This window comes from Petromyzon marinus, chromosome 17 (genome assembly GCF_048934315.1).
Source record: "Petromyzon marinus isolate PM22_M1 ecotype Great Lakes invasive population chromosome 17, UKy_Petmar_22M1.pri1.0, whole genome shotgun sequence".
In the NCBI taxonomy this organism is placed as follows: Eukaryota; Metazoa; Chordata; class Hyperoartia; order Petromyzontiformes; family Petromyzontidae; genus Petromyzon; species Petromyzon marinus.
Window position 1 is genome coordinate 19,734,744 of NC_133683.1, and position 13,544 is coordinate 19,748,287.

At 48.1% G+C, this 13,544-nt stretch overlaps 1 protein-coding gene across 3 annotated transcripts in view; it reads right to left on the reverse strand.

Annotated features, from left to right (window-relative positions):
* The window catches only part of LOC116943200 (serine/threonine-protein kinase D1-like), a 168,337-nt gene that overhangs the window by 71,880 nt on the left and 82,913 nt on the right, over positions 1-13,544 (reverse strand). For all 3 annotated transcript variants that reach the window (XM_076067712.1, XM_032955849.2, XM_076067711.1), the window contains exon 3: positions 5,313-5,444. In XM_076067712.1, coding sequence (XP_075923827.1) covers positions 5,313-5,444 — 132 coding nt within the window. The remainder of the gene's footprint in view (positions 1-5,312; positions 5,445-13,544) is intronic.

The window sequence follows — 13,544 nt, forward strand, 5'->3', positions numbered from 1 at the left end:
CATGTGGAAATGTATAGCAGACAATTAGTCTGAATGTATGTTTTCAAATGTTAAGAGAAAGTCCGGAGGACCCGAAGAAAAATCCACGCGATCACGGAGAAAACATACAAACTCCAAATATACAGGCATTATCAAGGTCGGAATTGAACCCATGGCTTCTGCATACCAGGCGAGGTAATAAAGAGCTCATCACTGTGAATTGAGGGATATGTTTTTAAAAACAACATACATTCCCGCTTAAGGAAGATTGATTTTAGAACTCCCTCCCATCGTTTATTTTACCAAGTTCCAAAAAACACCTCGTGCTTGATTCCATTTTTTTAAACTTATTTTTTGTTTGTTCAAGAAATGTGTTCGTTCTCATCTGCTACACTCGCAACGATGCTCTGTGTTACCGGCTTCCCCAACATCCTCTCATCATCCGTTCCGTGTTGGATGCCTTTGGGCCTGTGCTCCGTAACTGCGATAAGGAAACAAAGATTCATCTCTTCGATCTGTGAACCCATTAAGGTCAGCTTTTCATAGTGAGGTCACACATCAAAAGGAGTAGTCAGGCGATGGCTCATCGAGCCACGCGAAAGGTGCACGGCGCACAAGAGAATGACAGGCACGGAGCCACAGGATTTGCAACCACAATGCTTCGCAACAATAAAGGCCAATTATGGCAACAACCTGCAGCATGGTAAGACACACCATTACTGTGGAAATCGACGGCACGGAGTGGGCAAAGATGCAGCGGCTCTCATAATGGCTTGATTGAAATACTACACATAATGGGATCATTTTAGATGCGGTGCACCGTAATTTATCTTGGAATGCACGCAGCCTGCCTTGTCTCTGTTAACGCATTGTTGTTTCTGTATTCCTATGGCCACGACATCGCCACCTTGCATACGAATTCCTCGTTTGCAAAAGGCTGTTAGACGTCGATTAAGGTCTGGAGGCCTACAATACAAACAATTTTCTGTTATTATATTGACAGCTGAGAGATCTAACAAGTAAATTAGCTACTGATTGTCAAACTTACTCTAACAGGGTATGCCTACATCATTAAATATGGACAAAAAGGAAATTGGGAGTATCCTGGGGAAAAATAAAAACACAAACAAGAGGAAAACACTTAAAGCTCCACACAGATGGATTCAAGAATGCTCAAGATGCACCGCCATCTCTTAACCACCCCAGAGGCCAGCACGTTTATGAGTTTCACAAATCCACTCATGTGATCCACTCATGTGTGCCTCCTAAGTGCTGGTTTACAGATGTGCGCCACCACGCCCAGCTTGACAACTTACAAGTGTGACGAAGACAAAGATACTCTGCCCCCCCCAAACCTCCCCCATTCGCTTACAGACTCTTGGGGCAAGCACTGTTTGCAAGCACCTATTAAAGGTTGTGATCAGCACCATGGCTGGCCACCTTCGTCTCCCTAGTGCTGATCCTTACACACCATGTCAGGCACTCATTAAAGGCTTAGTTGACCTAACGGAGGCCCAGGACTGGTTAAGAAAATCGCCACTCAACCGTGGGAAGGACTCAAACTCTGGTCATTAGGTGCATACAGTGAAGGAAAAAAGTATTTGATCCCCTCCTGATTTTGTACGTTTGCCCACTGACAAAGAAATGATCAGTCTATAATTTTAATGGTAGGTTTATTTGAACAGTGAGAGACAGAATAACAACGAAAACATCCAGAAAAACGCATGTCATAAATGTTATAAATTGATTTGCATTTTAATGAGGGAAATAGGTATTTGACCCCTCTTCAAAACATGACTTAGTACTTGGTGGCAAAACCCTTGTTGACAATCAGAGAGGTCAGACGTTTCTTGTAGTTGGCCACCAGGTTTGCACACATCTCAGGAGGGATTTTGTCCCACTCCTCTTTGCAGATCTTCTCCAAGTCATTAAGGTTTCGAGGCTGACGTTTGGCAACTCGAACCTTCAGCTCCCTCCACAGATTTTCTATGGGATTAAGGTCTGGAGACTGGTTAGGCCACTCCAGGACATTGACTTCTCCAAGACAGAGGTTCTTTGTAAGCCATCTGGCTACCATGAGAGATTCGTTCATGAGGCTATACACATATACAAGCACAAAGACAATTTGAACCGAGAAGATGGATTCTGGCTTAGCAATCATTGGAAGGATTTGATAAACCATTTCGGGTCTTAATTGATTGTTCACGCTTACGGTAGCTTTCAGACAGCATACATTAATTTTTCGTCTCCCCCCTCCTCTTTTCAGAACATAGATGGACTCGTCCTTCTAAATAAACTGCCAAATCGCTGCGCGTGGCGCTAACGTTTTTTTATAAATAAATAAATACACCGTTTAAAAATAAATAAATGCGAATCGACACTTCTTTCAAATGTTTCTTGCCGTTGGTTTTTCACACCTGATGATGACCGTTTGTGTTATGGTCGAAACGTCGTGAGAATTTTTATTGTTTTATATATATTTTAATTATTTTATTGTTTCCCTTCAACGTGACTTTACAGAAAGACCTAAGAATATGAATTACTCCAGTCACGAAAGCATTAAATCAAAAACTTAATGTGCTTCTTCTTGAGCCACTCCTTTGTTGCCTTGGCCGTGTGTTTTCAGTCATTGTTATGCTGGAATACCCATCCACGACCCATTTTCAATGCCCTGGCTGAGGGAAGGAGGTTCTCACCCAAGAGTTGACGGTACATGGCCCCTTCCATCGTCCCTTTGATGCGGTGAAGTTGTCCTGTCCCCTTAGCAGAAAAACACCCCCATAGCATAATGTTTCCACCTCCATGTTTGACGGTGGGGATGGTGTTCTTGGGGTCGTAGGCAGCATTCCTCCTCCTCCAAACACGGCGAGTTGAGTTGATGCCAAAGAGCTCCATTTTCGTCTCATCTGACCACAACACTTTCACCCAGTTGTCCTCTGAATCAGATGTTCATTGACAAACTTCAGACGGGCATGTATATGTGCTTTCTTGAGCAGGGGGACCTTGCGGGCGCTGCTGGATTTCAGTCCTTCACGGCATAGTGTGTTACCAATTGTTTCCTTGGTGACTATGGTCCCAGCTGCCTTGAGATCATTGACAAGATCCTCCTATGTAGTTCTGGGCTGATTCTTCACCGTTCTCATGATCATTGCAACTCCACGAGGTGAGATCTTGCATGGAGCCCCAAGCCGAGGGAGATTGACGGTTCTTTTGTGTTTCTTCCATTTGCGAATAATCGCACCAACTGTTGTCACCTTCTCACCAAGCTGCTTGGCAATGGTCTTGTAGCACATTCCAGCCTTGTGTAGGTCTACAATCTTGTCCCTGACATCCTTGGAGAGCTCTTTGGTCTTGGCCATGATGGAGAGTTTGGAATCTGATTGATTGCTTCTGTGGACAGGTACCTTTTATACAGGTAACAAGCTGAGATTAGGAGCACTCCCTTTAAGAGTGTGCGCCTAATCTCAGCTCGTTACCTATATAATAGACACCTGGGAGCCAGAAATCTTTCTGATTGAGAGGGGGTCAAATACTTATTTCCCTCATTAAAATGCAAATCAATTTATAAAATTTTTGACATCCGTTTTTCTGGATTTTCTTGTTGTTATTCTGTCTCTCACTGTTCAAATAAACCTACCATTAAAATTATAGACTGATCATTTATTTGTCAGTGGGCAAACGTACAAAATCAGCAGGGGATCAAATACTTTTTTCCCTCAATGTATCAGTGCGCTAACCACTGCACCACTGCCTCCACCGACAAATGCGGCAACAACCGCCATTCGCCACAAGTGGCCTTGACGTCACCACGGCCGTTGTGCCAGACTATGTGCACGTTAAGGCCAAGTGAAGTGTTGAACGCCCGCTGGCAGGTCACGGGACACACTTAGGTGCCATGGGTCGCCTGACTGAGATGACTGGCAGATGCACGAACTGTGCCCCCCACTGTGGAAATTTGCTGTGCTTTAGCCACCTGGTGCTCCGCTCGTTGTTGTGAGCGTCACGCGTCTGCCCTTCGTTGTTGCTGGAGAGTGACTTCCTCAAACTGCCCAGTAGCTTCCTTCATGAGCCTTCTCCATCGAGGCCGATCTTGACACCGCTGGTACAATTCATCGGCCAGTCCACTCAGCTCCACATCCTCCTGTACCACACAACTCCATCCCGTCTCTAACCCGTGTCGCGCCTATTTAGCACTCTCTATTCGGCCGAACAAAAGCTGTTTCGGAATGTGGTGGCTGGGCATGAGGGCTACATGACCCAGTACGACAACACACAACAACAACAACAACCGCCATTCGCCACTAAGTGGCGGTGACGTCACCACGACGCTTGTGCCAGGCTATGTGCACCCTGAGGCCACGTGAAGTGTCGAACGCCCGCTGGCAGGAGGTCACGGGGCAGACCCAGGTGCCACGGGTCGACTGACTGAGATGACTGGCTGATGCACCACCTGTGCCCCCTACTGTGCCAACCTGCTGTGCTTTAGCCACCCGGTGCTCCGCTCGCTGTTGTGAGCGTCGCTCCTCCACCCTCCGTTGTTGTTGGAGGGCGACTGCCTCCAACTGCCCAGTAGCATCCTTCACGAGCCTCCTCCACAGAGGCCGATCTTGACACCGCTGGTACCAGTCATCGGCAAGTCCACTCAGCTCCACGTCCTCCTGTACCACATCACTCCATCTCTTCTCTAGCCCGTGCCGCGCCCGCTTAGCCCCCTCAATCCGGCCAAACAAAAGCTGTTTCGGCATGCGGTGGCTGGGCATGCGGGCTACATGACCCAGCCATCGCAGCCTTGCCTGCCGGAGGAGCTCACCGATGGGACCCTGCCCAGATCTTTCAAGGATTTGTGAGCTCCTCACACAATCCAGTCTGGTTAAACCCAGGATGGATCGTAGGCAGGCCAGCCTAAATGTTTCTAACCGGCGAAGATGTTCCATTAGGGGGGTCCACGTTTCGCAAGTGTAGAGAAGGGAGGGAATGACCGTGGCCGAGAAGACCTGAAGCTTAGTGCGGAGCGACAGACCAGGTAGCTTCCACACAGCGTTACGCAACCGATGAAAAGATATTGCCGCTCGACTGATTCGGAGTGAGACCTCTGCTGTTAAACTGGAGCCAGTCATAAGCACACTGCCCAGGTATGGGAAACTCTCCACTCTCTCCACAACTGCCCCATCACCGATTGGGAGTTGTGGGGGTGGAGTGTCCGATGGTACAAAATACCCAGGCAGGTGCTTAGTTTTGGTGGGGCTGATGGTAAGGCCCCACCTCTTAGTGGCACGCTCCAGCGACAACACACACACACGCACACACATCGATAACGAGGAGATGAACGTCACCTTCGCACTTGAGGCCTTGCCGCACCAGGCCCCACAGCATCTCTCCGCAGTGGTCGCAGAAGGTGGGCGCCTTGTACGAATGCACGAAGAGGGCATGCGGCCGGATTTGGAAGTCTTCCTGGGTGGCCGAGGCTGTGGAGCGCCGGGAGGGAGCACACACAGGCGGAGAAGTCAGTTCCCATGCAACAACGTCAAATGCCATTCTAAACTTTAAACTAAAACTAAACTAAAACTATTTTTAATTTAGCAATAAAGGCCCACTGATATATATAGCTCTTTTTTTCAAAAGTAACCTGGCCGCAAATGATAGCTCAACGGAGTGACTTATGAGATGGCCATTTATTTCAGCCCAATACTCTAAACGTGCGTTGATTCTAAATGTGGAGGGATAACCCGGAGGACCCGGAGAAAAATCCACATAACCACAGAGAGAAAGACATGCAAATGGAAAAATATACAGGCATCATCAGCGGTCGGGATCGGACTCACGACCCCCTGCATACCAGGCGAGGGAGTTAACATCTTGCCACTGTACCACCTCATTCGCTCCCACAGCCGGGCCTGCCAGGATGTTTGAGTGGGACCCTCATACAAAGATCAAGATCGTCATCGCAGCCACAGCTGTTGATGGCCACTACACTGCATCACCAACGCCTGCCACTTTCTGCCAGATCCCGTTGCAGCGCAGAAGACAACTTGACCTACTCCAAGATCTGTCCTAAAAGTATCCCACCACCTGCTCTGAGGTCTTCCCCCACTCACAAACTAAAAATTGGACGATTGGAATCGTTTCAATGCCGCACCACGCATTCAGTTCATCTCAGGAGTTGCAAATATGCATCTACCATGTTACTCTATTCAATGTATGTATATTGTATGTATGTTGAACCGTGCTAATCGGACGTGCAATTTAGCAGCCTTCAAATTCCATGTATTTGTTGTTGTCCTAAGTTTTTGTGACCCCTCTCATTATAAAGAGGTGGGGGGGGGGGGGTAAAACTACTGACAGTGGTTAGGAGTTAGGAGAGAGGGTTCATTATTTTTTTGTCGCATGCCTGGGTTTACGGTGGCCCTCTCTCCGAGCCCACCCTTTGGAAAACGAAAATCAAGAAACATGGAAAAAGCACGTGGAGGGAACGCATTTGGAGAGACGCGTAGCAATGGAAGCGTTCCACGGAACCCGAGGTGTAGAATGGAGCTTGGAGGGAAAAAAAAGTGCGTGGAAAAAGCGACCCAACGTGAAACGTAAAAAAAAAATAGTTCCCTGCTGGACTTTGGAAACATCGAACACAGAGAATGAGTAATGCGAGAACAAAGCGAAAGGAAATAAAGGCAGCCGCACTGCAACTGTTTCTGGACATTTTGCCTCTCTTAGGATACCTTCGATACATTTGTATGTCTGTATGTCTGCTGCACATCTTTTCCCACCATACGTAGCCGACCTTGCTAATCGGAGGTTTGGCTGTCCAGAGTTTCTGACATCTGCATCGCAAGAATCCTGAACGCGGTCTGGTGTGACTCAGGAAACGGTTTTTGAACACGCTGGTTGTGAAGGTATTTAATTTATTAGTTTTTCTAAAAGTTATCTTTTTTATTTTATTCATACGCTAATTTCTTCACGGGGAAAATCACATGTGCTGGATTTCTGCCCTCCGTGACAGTTGTGCCACCGCTTGTGTTACGGGTAGATCCATTTTTGTTTTGTCATTGCGAATGATGGGATTTTTTTTTCAATGTGATGTTGTGTTTTTAAGCTGCGTGTGGTAGCAAGTACAGTTTCTGTAAGGCACAACTATACGTCAGGAGCTTTCTGCTTGATATACACCTTGCATTTTGTAGATAACGTGGGCCCAAGCCGATAGGGATGCAGCGATATACAAATGATCCAATGGAATGCGTATCTCTCTGCGGGAGGTACAGATAACTCAAATTTAAAATGTGGCAGGGAATTTGTCCGTGAAATATAAAGTGACGATTAATACGGGGAACAAAATATTATAATCAGAATATTCATTTATACTGGAGAAATCCGATGAGCTATAAAGCTTTTTTTCACAGATGTCCAGTATGGGAGGATCAGAACGTTACAACAACAAAAAAAAACAATACAAACACACGATAGAAGTGGAAAAGTATAGGAACGGTAAGCAAATAAAAAACACGCATATACAAATAAAAATATACTATTTTATTTCAGCAGGTAAAGCCCACTGAGCTATTAGCTTCTTTTTCAGAAGCAACCTGGCCACAAACGATAGCTCAACAAAGTGGCTTTATCACGTTGAAATTTATAGCAGCCAAATAACTAAATAATCTACGAGGCCGTCAAGAGGCTGCGAACCCACGGAACACAAATCAAGGACAAAAGAAACCGGGGAAACAAACAATGAGTCATTATCAGCGGCACTAGACCATGCACCGCAAACATGCGCAATGCGTGACTTATCTGATGTAAAATCGGCGTAATCGCGGGCTCGAAAGCATTAAGCACATTAGTCGAGAGTGAGGCCACAGGCTACGCTCGGACACAGACGTCTGTACTTGTTGCCGGGAAGAAGAACAAAAAAAACCCGACGTCAACCCTTGCGTACCCTTTTTTATTTTTTGTAAATAAACGTGGTTTGTTGTACTTTGCGTTTTGTTCAATGAATGAACATTTCGCCATAAAATGTCGGCCCTTTGTCAAATCCACTGCTTTGACGAAGGCATCCCCATGATTTGCGAGTCTCGCAGAGGTTATTTTGGCCATACTTCATCACGTCGGTCAGTGTGGGTCGGTGAGAGAGGGTTACGGTAACAACGTATTTGTGCTGCATTTTCCTTTTCCTGCCCACAACGTAGCCTTGCACCAGCAGCAGCACAGAGCTTGTATTGCGTACACAGCGGTCACCCATCCAAGCACAATCCGGGCTCAACCGTGCCCGCTTCGGCATCCAAGATCTGACAAGATCAGGCGTATTCAGGGCTATTTGGTCACAGGCCGTATCAAGTAACGCCACGGCAGCGATACCCGAGCCGCTGTTTATATTTCGGACGCTGCAGACGCGTCTGCCGCCGGTAAACATGCGCGCATAGCACGCTGCCCTTTGCACGCTGGGAGAGCTAAAGGCGGGATGCGGAATCACTATTCATGGCGGAATCACTATTCATGGCGCACGCACGCGCGGTGCCGGTTACTGCGACTCCACGCAGAGCGGCGATGCTTTAAACGCGCCGGGGTCTCGCAGGAACGGCCGGGCGCAGGTGACAAGACGCAGTGCGTGGAGCAATGACGGTTAGCATCTATTTTCTGTGCTAGTTTATTTTTTTCCCCGTCCTCCTCCTCTGCCGCCAACTAAAATAAGCATCGTGGTATCCCCCCCCCACCCACCCACTGCTCCCCCTCATCGAATACTTTCTGCCCCGTGTAGATTGCCCGTGCCCAATTGAAAATGGCAAGGAATTAAATTAATAATCTCATTTACCTTTGAAAACAGTTTTGGACATTATTGATCTTTTTAGAAGGACCTAGCATACCAACTAAAATGAAATAATCAGAAAGCATGAATTATTTATAGGAAAGAGAGAGAGAGCAAAGCCCCCTTTCAAATGCAACAGATAGAGCGTTTGAAATCCGGCTAAGCACTATGCTGCTGGGTTCATATAATCCTTTAAGATTTTTTTTTAATTCTCAAGCAGCTCGGCACTGCAGCCAAAGCCACACGTGTCGTTTGCCTGTCTGATCCGAGCCATCGTTTGCCTGAATTGACGTACATCAAATGCAGCTGGCATTTTCTCCAAAATCTGCGACCCCCCCCCCCCACCTCGCCTTTAACCACACCTCCGATTAGCACGGTTGGCTACGTATTGTGCGAAAGAATTAAAAAAAAATACATACAAGGGTAGCGTGTTAACAGCACTTGTACATAGATCATTCGGTCCCAAGAGTTGGACGAACGCTGCTCAGTAGGAATAGGCAATGGGCTCCGTTGCCCTCAGCTGACATGAAAGGCCACTGGGTTTTTCGGATCCCCGAACCCACCAGGGCGGAGACGAACGCAACGACTCTTGCAGGGCCGCCTGCTGCGGAAACGCAAACGAGCCCGGAGAAGCTGACAAGGGAACCCAGGGGAGAGTTTTCCCACCAACGTTCGGTGTTTTTTTGTTTGTTAAGCCTCTGGCCAATTGCCTGGCGCAGCTTTAATTGTGTTGTCAGAGTTTGGATATTTCACGAGTTCCTCCTGTTAATTACAGAAGCCAAGTGTGAATTTCTCGATGCACAGCAACCTACGAAGGCCGGCATGGCACACGAGGGGGTGGGATGGCCAGCACAACGGCCGGTCGCCTTCGTCTCTCGAGTGACAATATTTACTCACCACACCCGGTACTCATTTGAGGCCGAGTCAAACTAAGCGCAGGACCGGTTCAAATATTCGTCACTTATTAATCATGAGCGGGAATTGAACTCGGGTTGCCGGGTTTGTAGCACTCCCCACGACACCACTGCTCGTCACAAACGTACATGCTTTCACACACACACATGCACACTCACCCATTCAGGTGAACACACACATTCATGGGTGCGTGCACACACACACAAACATTCAGGCACAATATTCGAACTTATTGTGGCGTTAACGGTGGTGGTGGGATTACGGACTGCTTATGGTGCAGTTAGCCGATCATCTCATTGATTCCGCTAAAAATGATGCCCTTTGAGGCACAGTGACTCCGTAAGGTCAATTATCCTCTGTACTCCATGATGAACTTCACAGCCCAGGTCACCTTACCCCAACCATAAACACTGGTTTCTGTGCCCCCTTCACCCCCAGGGGGCTTTCACCCAAAAGCCATGAGCAACCACCCATCCATGCCACTGATATTTTGAGGCTCAAAACACGGAATGTTATTTATACACAGTTAATTTACATACTTCAAAAAGACTGACGCTTATTGTGAATGTACGGATGTATGTTGAACTTCTTTCACACCGTGCATAGGCCAACCGTGCTAACCGCGTTAATCCACATCAATGTGATTGATGCGGATGGCTGGAAGCGGAAATTGTGGAGCTGCGGATGGCGCACTGCGCCATCCAACCCAGCTACTCGACTTTAATTTATGGCCACGGCACTGAGAGTGTCATCCGACCCGGTCCTGCCCACTCCCCCCCCCCAACCACTTAAACTAATCTGCACTGACCAGCGTGGTGAAGTATGGTCAACAACCTCCAAGGAGTGGGGAGGTGGGGGGAGGCCCTCATCCAGCAATGGATTAACAAAGGTGTTACAATTAGAAACATTTAAATAACGTATGGAGCAGTCATCAGCAATTGCTTCGTCTAGAGCGGTGGCTCTTAACCTGGGGTGCACGTGCTCGCTGAGGGGCGAGATGCCCTTTCTGGGTGTGCGAGGAGACATGCCGGATATTTTTTTTAAGGTAAATCATCTTAAACACAAATTAAGCAAGGGAATGTGAGTATAACTACTTTGCTTCATCAAACCCTCTATGTATTTATTAACATATTTTTTAACGATCGAGTACCAAAGGGGTACACAGGCTGCAGTTAAGAGCCTATTGATCTAGTGGTTATGGTGTCAACAAGTTGCTTTCAGCGAAATGTTTGGTTTGTGGACGACTTCAATGCTGAACCCCACCGCCCACTTTTATGCACAGTCAGCCATAAGAGGTACTGACGAACAGGACTTTGGTCAAATTTCGATTTAAAGCTTTCGTGACTGCAGTAATTCATATTCTTAGCTCTCTTCGGTAAAGTCACGTTGAAGGGAAACAATAAAATAATAAAATATATATAAAACAATAAAAATTCTCACGACGTTTCGACCATAACACAAACGGTCGTCATCAGGTGACTTTACCGAAAGAACCAAGGAAGACTTTGGTCAAGTTTATGCAATGCTACAATGGAAGCTTGTCGATGTGCGTCCACACACATGTTTACATGTTGGCCACACCAGTCCGTTGTGTGTGCCGTGCCAGCCTTGATAGGTGCTCGCTATAACTGCACCTGTCCCAACAGTCTGTTAAAGGCTACACGGGGAATTCTTCGTCTTTGTGCAAAGTATGGTGGTCGCACAGGTGGTGCATCTGCCAGTCATGACATCATCACATCATCACAACTGTCTGAACCAGGTTTCGCAGGATTGGAAGGGAGACTGCACAGATTGTAACTATAGGGGCATCTCCCTTCTCAGTGTGGCGGGAAAGGTCCTGGCAAGGATTATTCAACATCGCCTTGCCAGGCACGCTGAGGAGAGGCTTGCCAAGCCCCAATGTGGTTTCAGGCCAGGGCGGCCCTGCACGGATGCCATATTCTCTGTCTGTCTGCTACAGCAGAGCTGTAGGGAATTCCAACAAGGCCTACATCTCTACTTTATTGACCTGGTCAAGACCTATGATACCATCAACAGGCCAGGGCTGTGGGCAGTTCTTCGTGCTTTTGGAGTCCCTGACTCTGCTCACAATCATTAAGGGCCCTTCATGGGCCTGTCTTGGGGTGAAGCAGAGAAAGCTGCTAAAGACCGTCCGGCATGGCGTGGGCTTTTTTGCGGCCTTATGCTCCACAGGGAGCGAAGAGGAGTAAGTAATTCATGATGGTGGGCAGGCCTGGGTAAAGCTACGTGGCCAGGAGTCGGAGTCATTCCCAGTTCACCTTGCGGTGCGACATCGATGTCCTCTGGCTCCACACATTGTTCACATCATCTTTGACTACATCGTTCGAGAAGCATTCCATGGCTGTACCAGAGGAATTTCCATCTGGCACAATGGGAGGCTGATCGATGCCCGGGTGCGGTTGAGGGAGGGCTCCCTATTGGTCAACCATGTTATGTATGCTGATGATCTGGTAATTGCTGCTCACTCAGAGGAGGAGTTGGAGATGTTGCTGCTGAAACTGGAGTGTGCCACTAAGAGGTGGAGGCCTTACCATCAACCCCACCAAAACTAAGCACCTGTCTCGGTATTTTGTGCCACCAAACACTCCACCCCCTCAGCTCCCCATTAGTGATGGAGCAGTTGTGGAGAGAGTGGAAAGTTTCGCATACCTGATAAAGTGTGTTTATGACCAGCTCCGGTTTTACAGCAGAGGTCGCATTCCGAATCAGTCGGGCGGCATTATCTTGGTCTGTCGCTCTGCACGAAGCTTCGGGTTTTCTCGGCCACAGTCATGCCCTTCCTTCTCTATGCTTGTGAAACGTGGACCCCTCTAATGGAACATTTGAGCCGGTTAGAAACATTCAGGCTGGCATGCCGACGATTCATCCGGGGTTTAAACAGGCAGGATTGTGTGAGGAGCTCACAAATCCTTGAAAGATCTGGACACATTCACATCAGTGAACTCCTCCTGCAGGCAAGGCTGTGTTGGCTGGGTCATGTAGCCCGCATGCCCAGCCACCTCATGCCAAAACAGCTTTTGTTTGGCCGGATAGAGGGGGCTAAACGGGTGCAGCACGGGCTCGAGAAGGGATGGAGTGATGTGGTACAGGAGGATGTGGAGCTGAGTGGACTTGCCAACGACTGGTACCAGCAGTGTCGGGATCGGCCTCTGAGGTTGAGGCTCTTGAAGGACGCTGGGCAGTTGGGGGCAGTCGTCCTCCAGCAACAACGGAGGGCAGAGGAGCGATGCTCACAAAAAACGAGCGGAGCGCTGGGCGGCTCAAATGCAACAAAAAGTTGGCACAGAAGGGGGTACAGTAGGTGCATCTATCAGTCATCTCAGTCAGTCAACCCATGGCACCTGTGTCTGACCCGAGACCTCCTGTCAGTTAGCCTTCAACACTTCACGTGGCCTCAAAGTGCACCTGGCCTGGCACAGGCGCCGTGGTGATGTCACCGTCACTTAGTGGCGAATGGCGGCTATTGGTATTGGCATCTGCCAGTGATCTCAGTCAGTCAACCCATGGCACCTGGATCTGTCCCGTGACCTCCTGCCATGGATCCTTCCACACTTTACGTGGCCTGAAAGTCTACCTGGACTGGCATAAGTGCCGTGGTGATCCCACGACCACTTGGCGGCAAATGTCGTGTTTGTTGCTGGCAGTGGTGGTAGCACAGTACTTCGTGCACAGTGCTATATTACATTCGCAGCAATGTGGGTTTCAAATTCCTGCACCTGTTCCAGACCTCCCCTAGGTAGACCCAGTGTTAAACGTGGACCTAGTGAAGGTTGTAAACAATAGAACTGAGGAGACAAAGGCAGCCAGACATGGTACTGGTCACGTCACCACTCTGCTA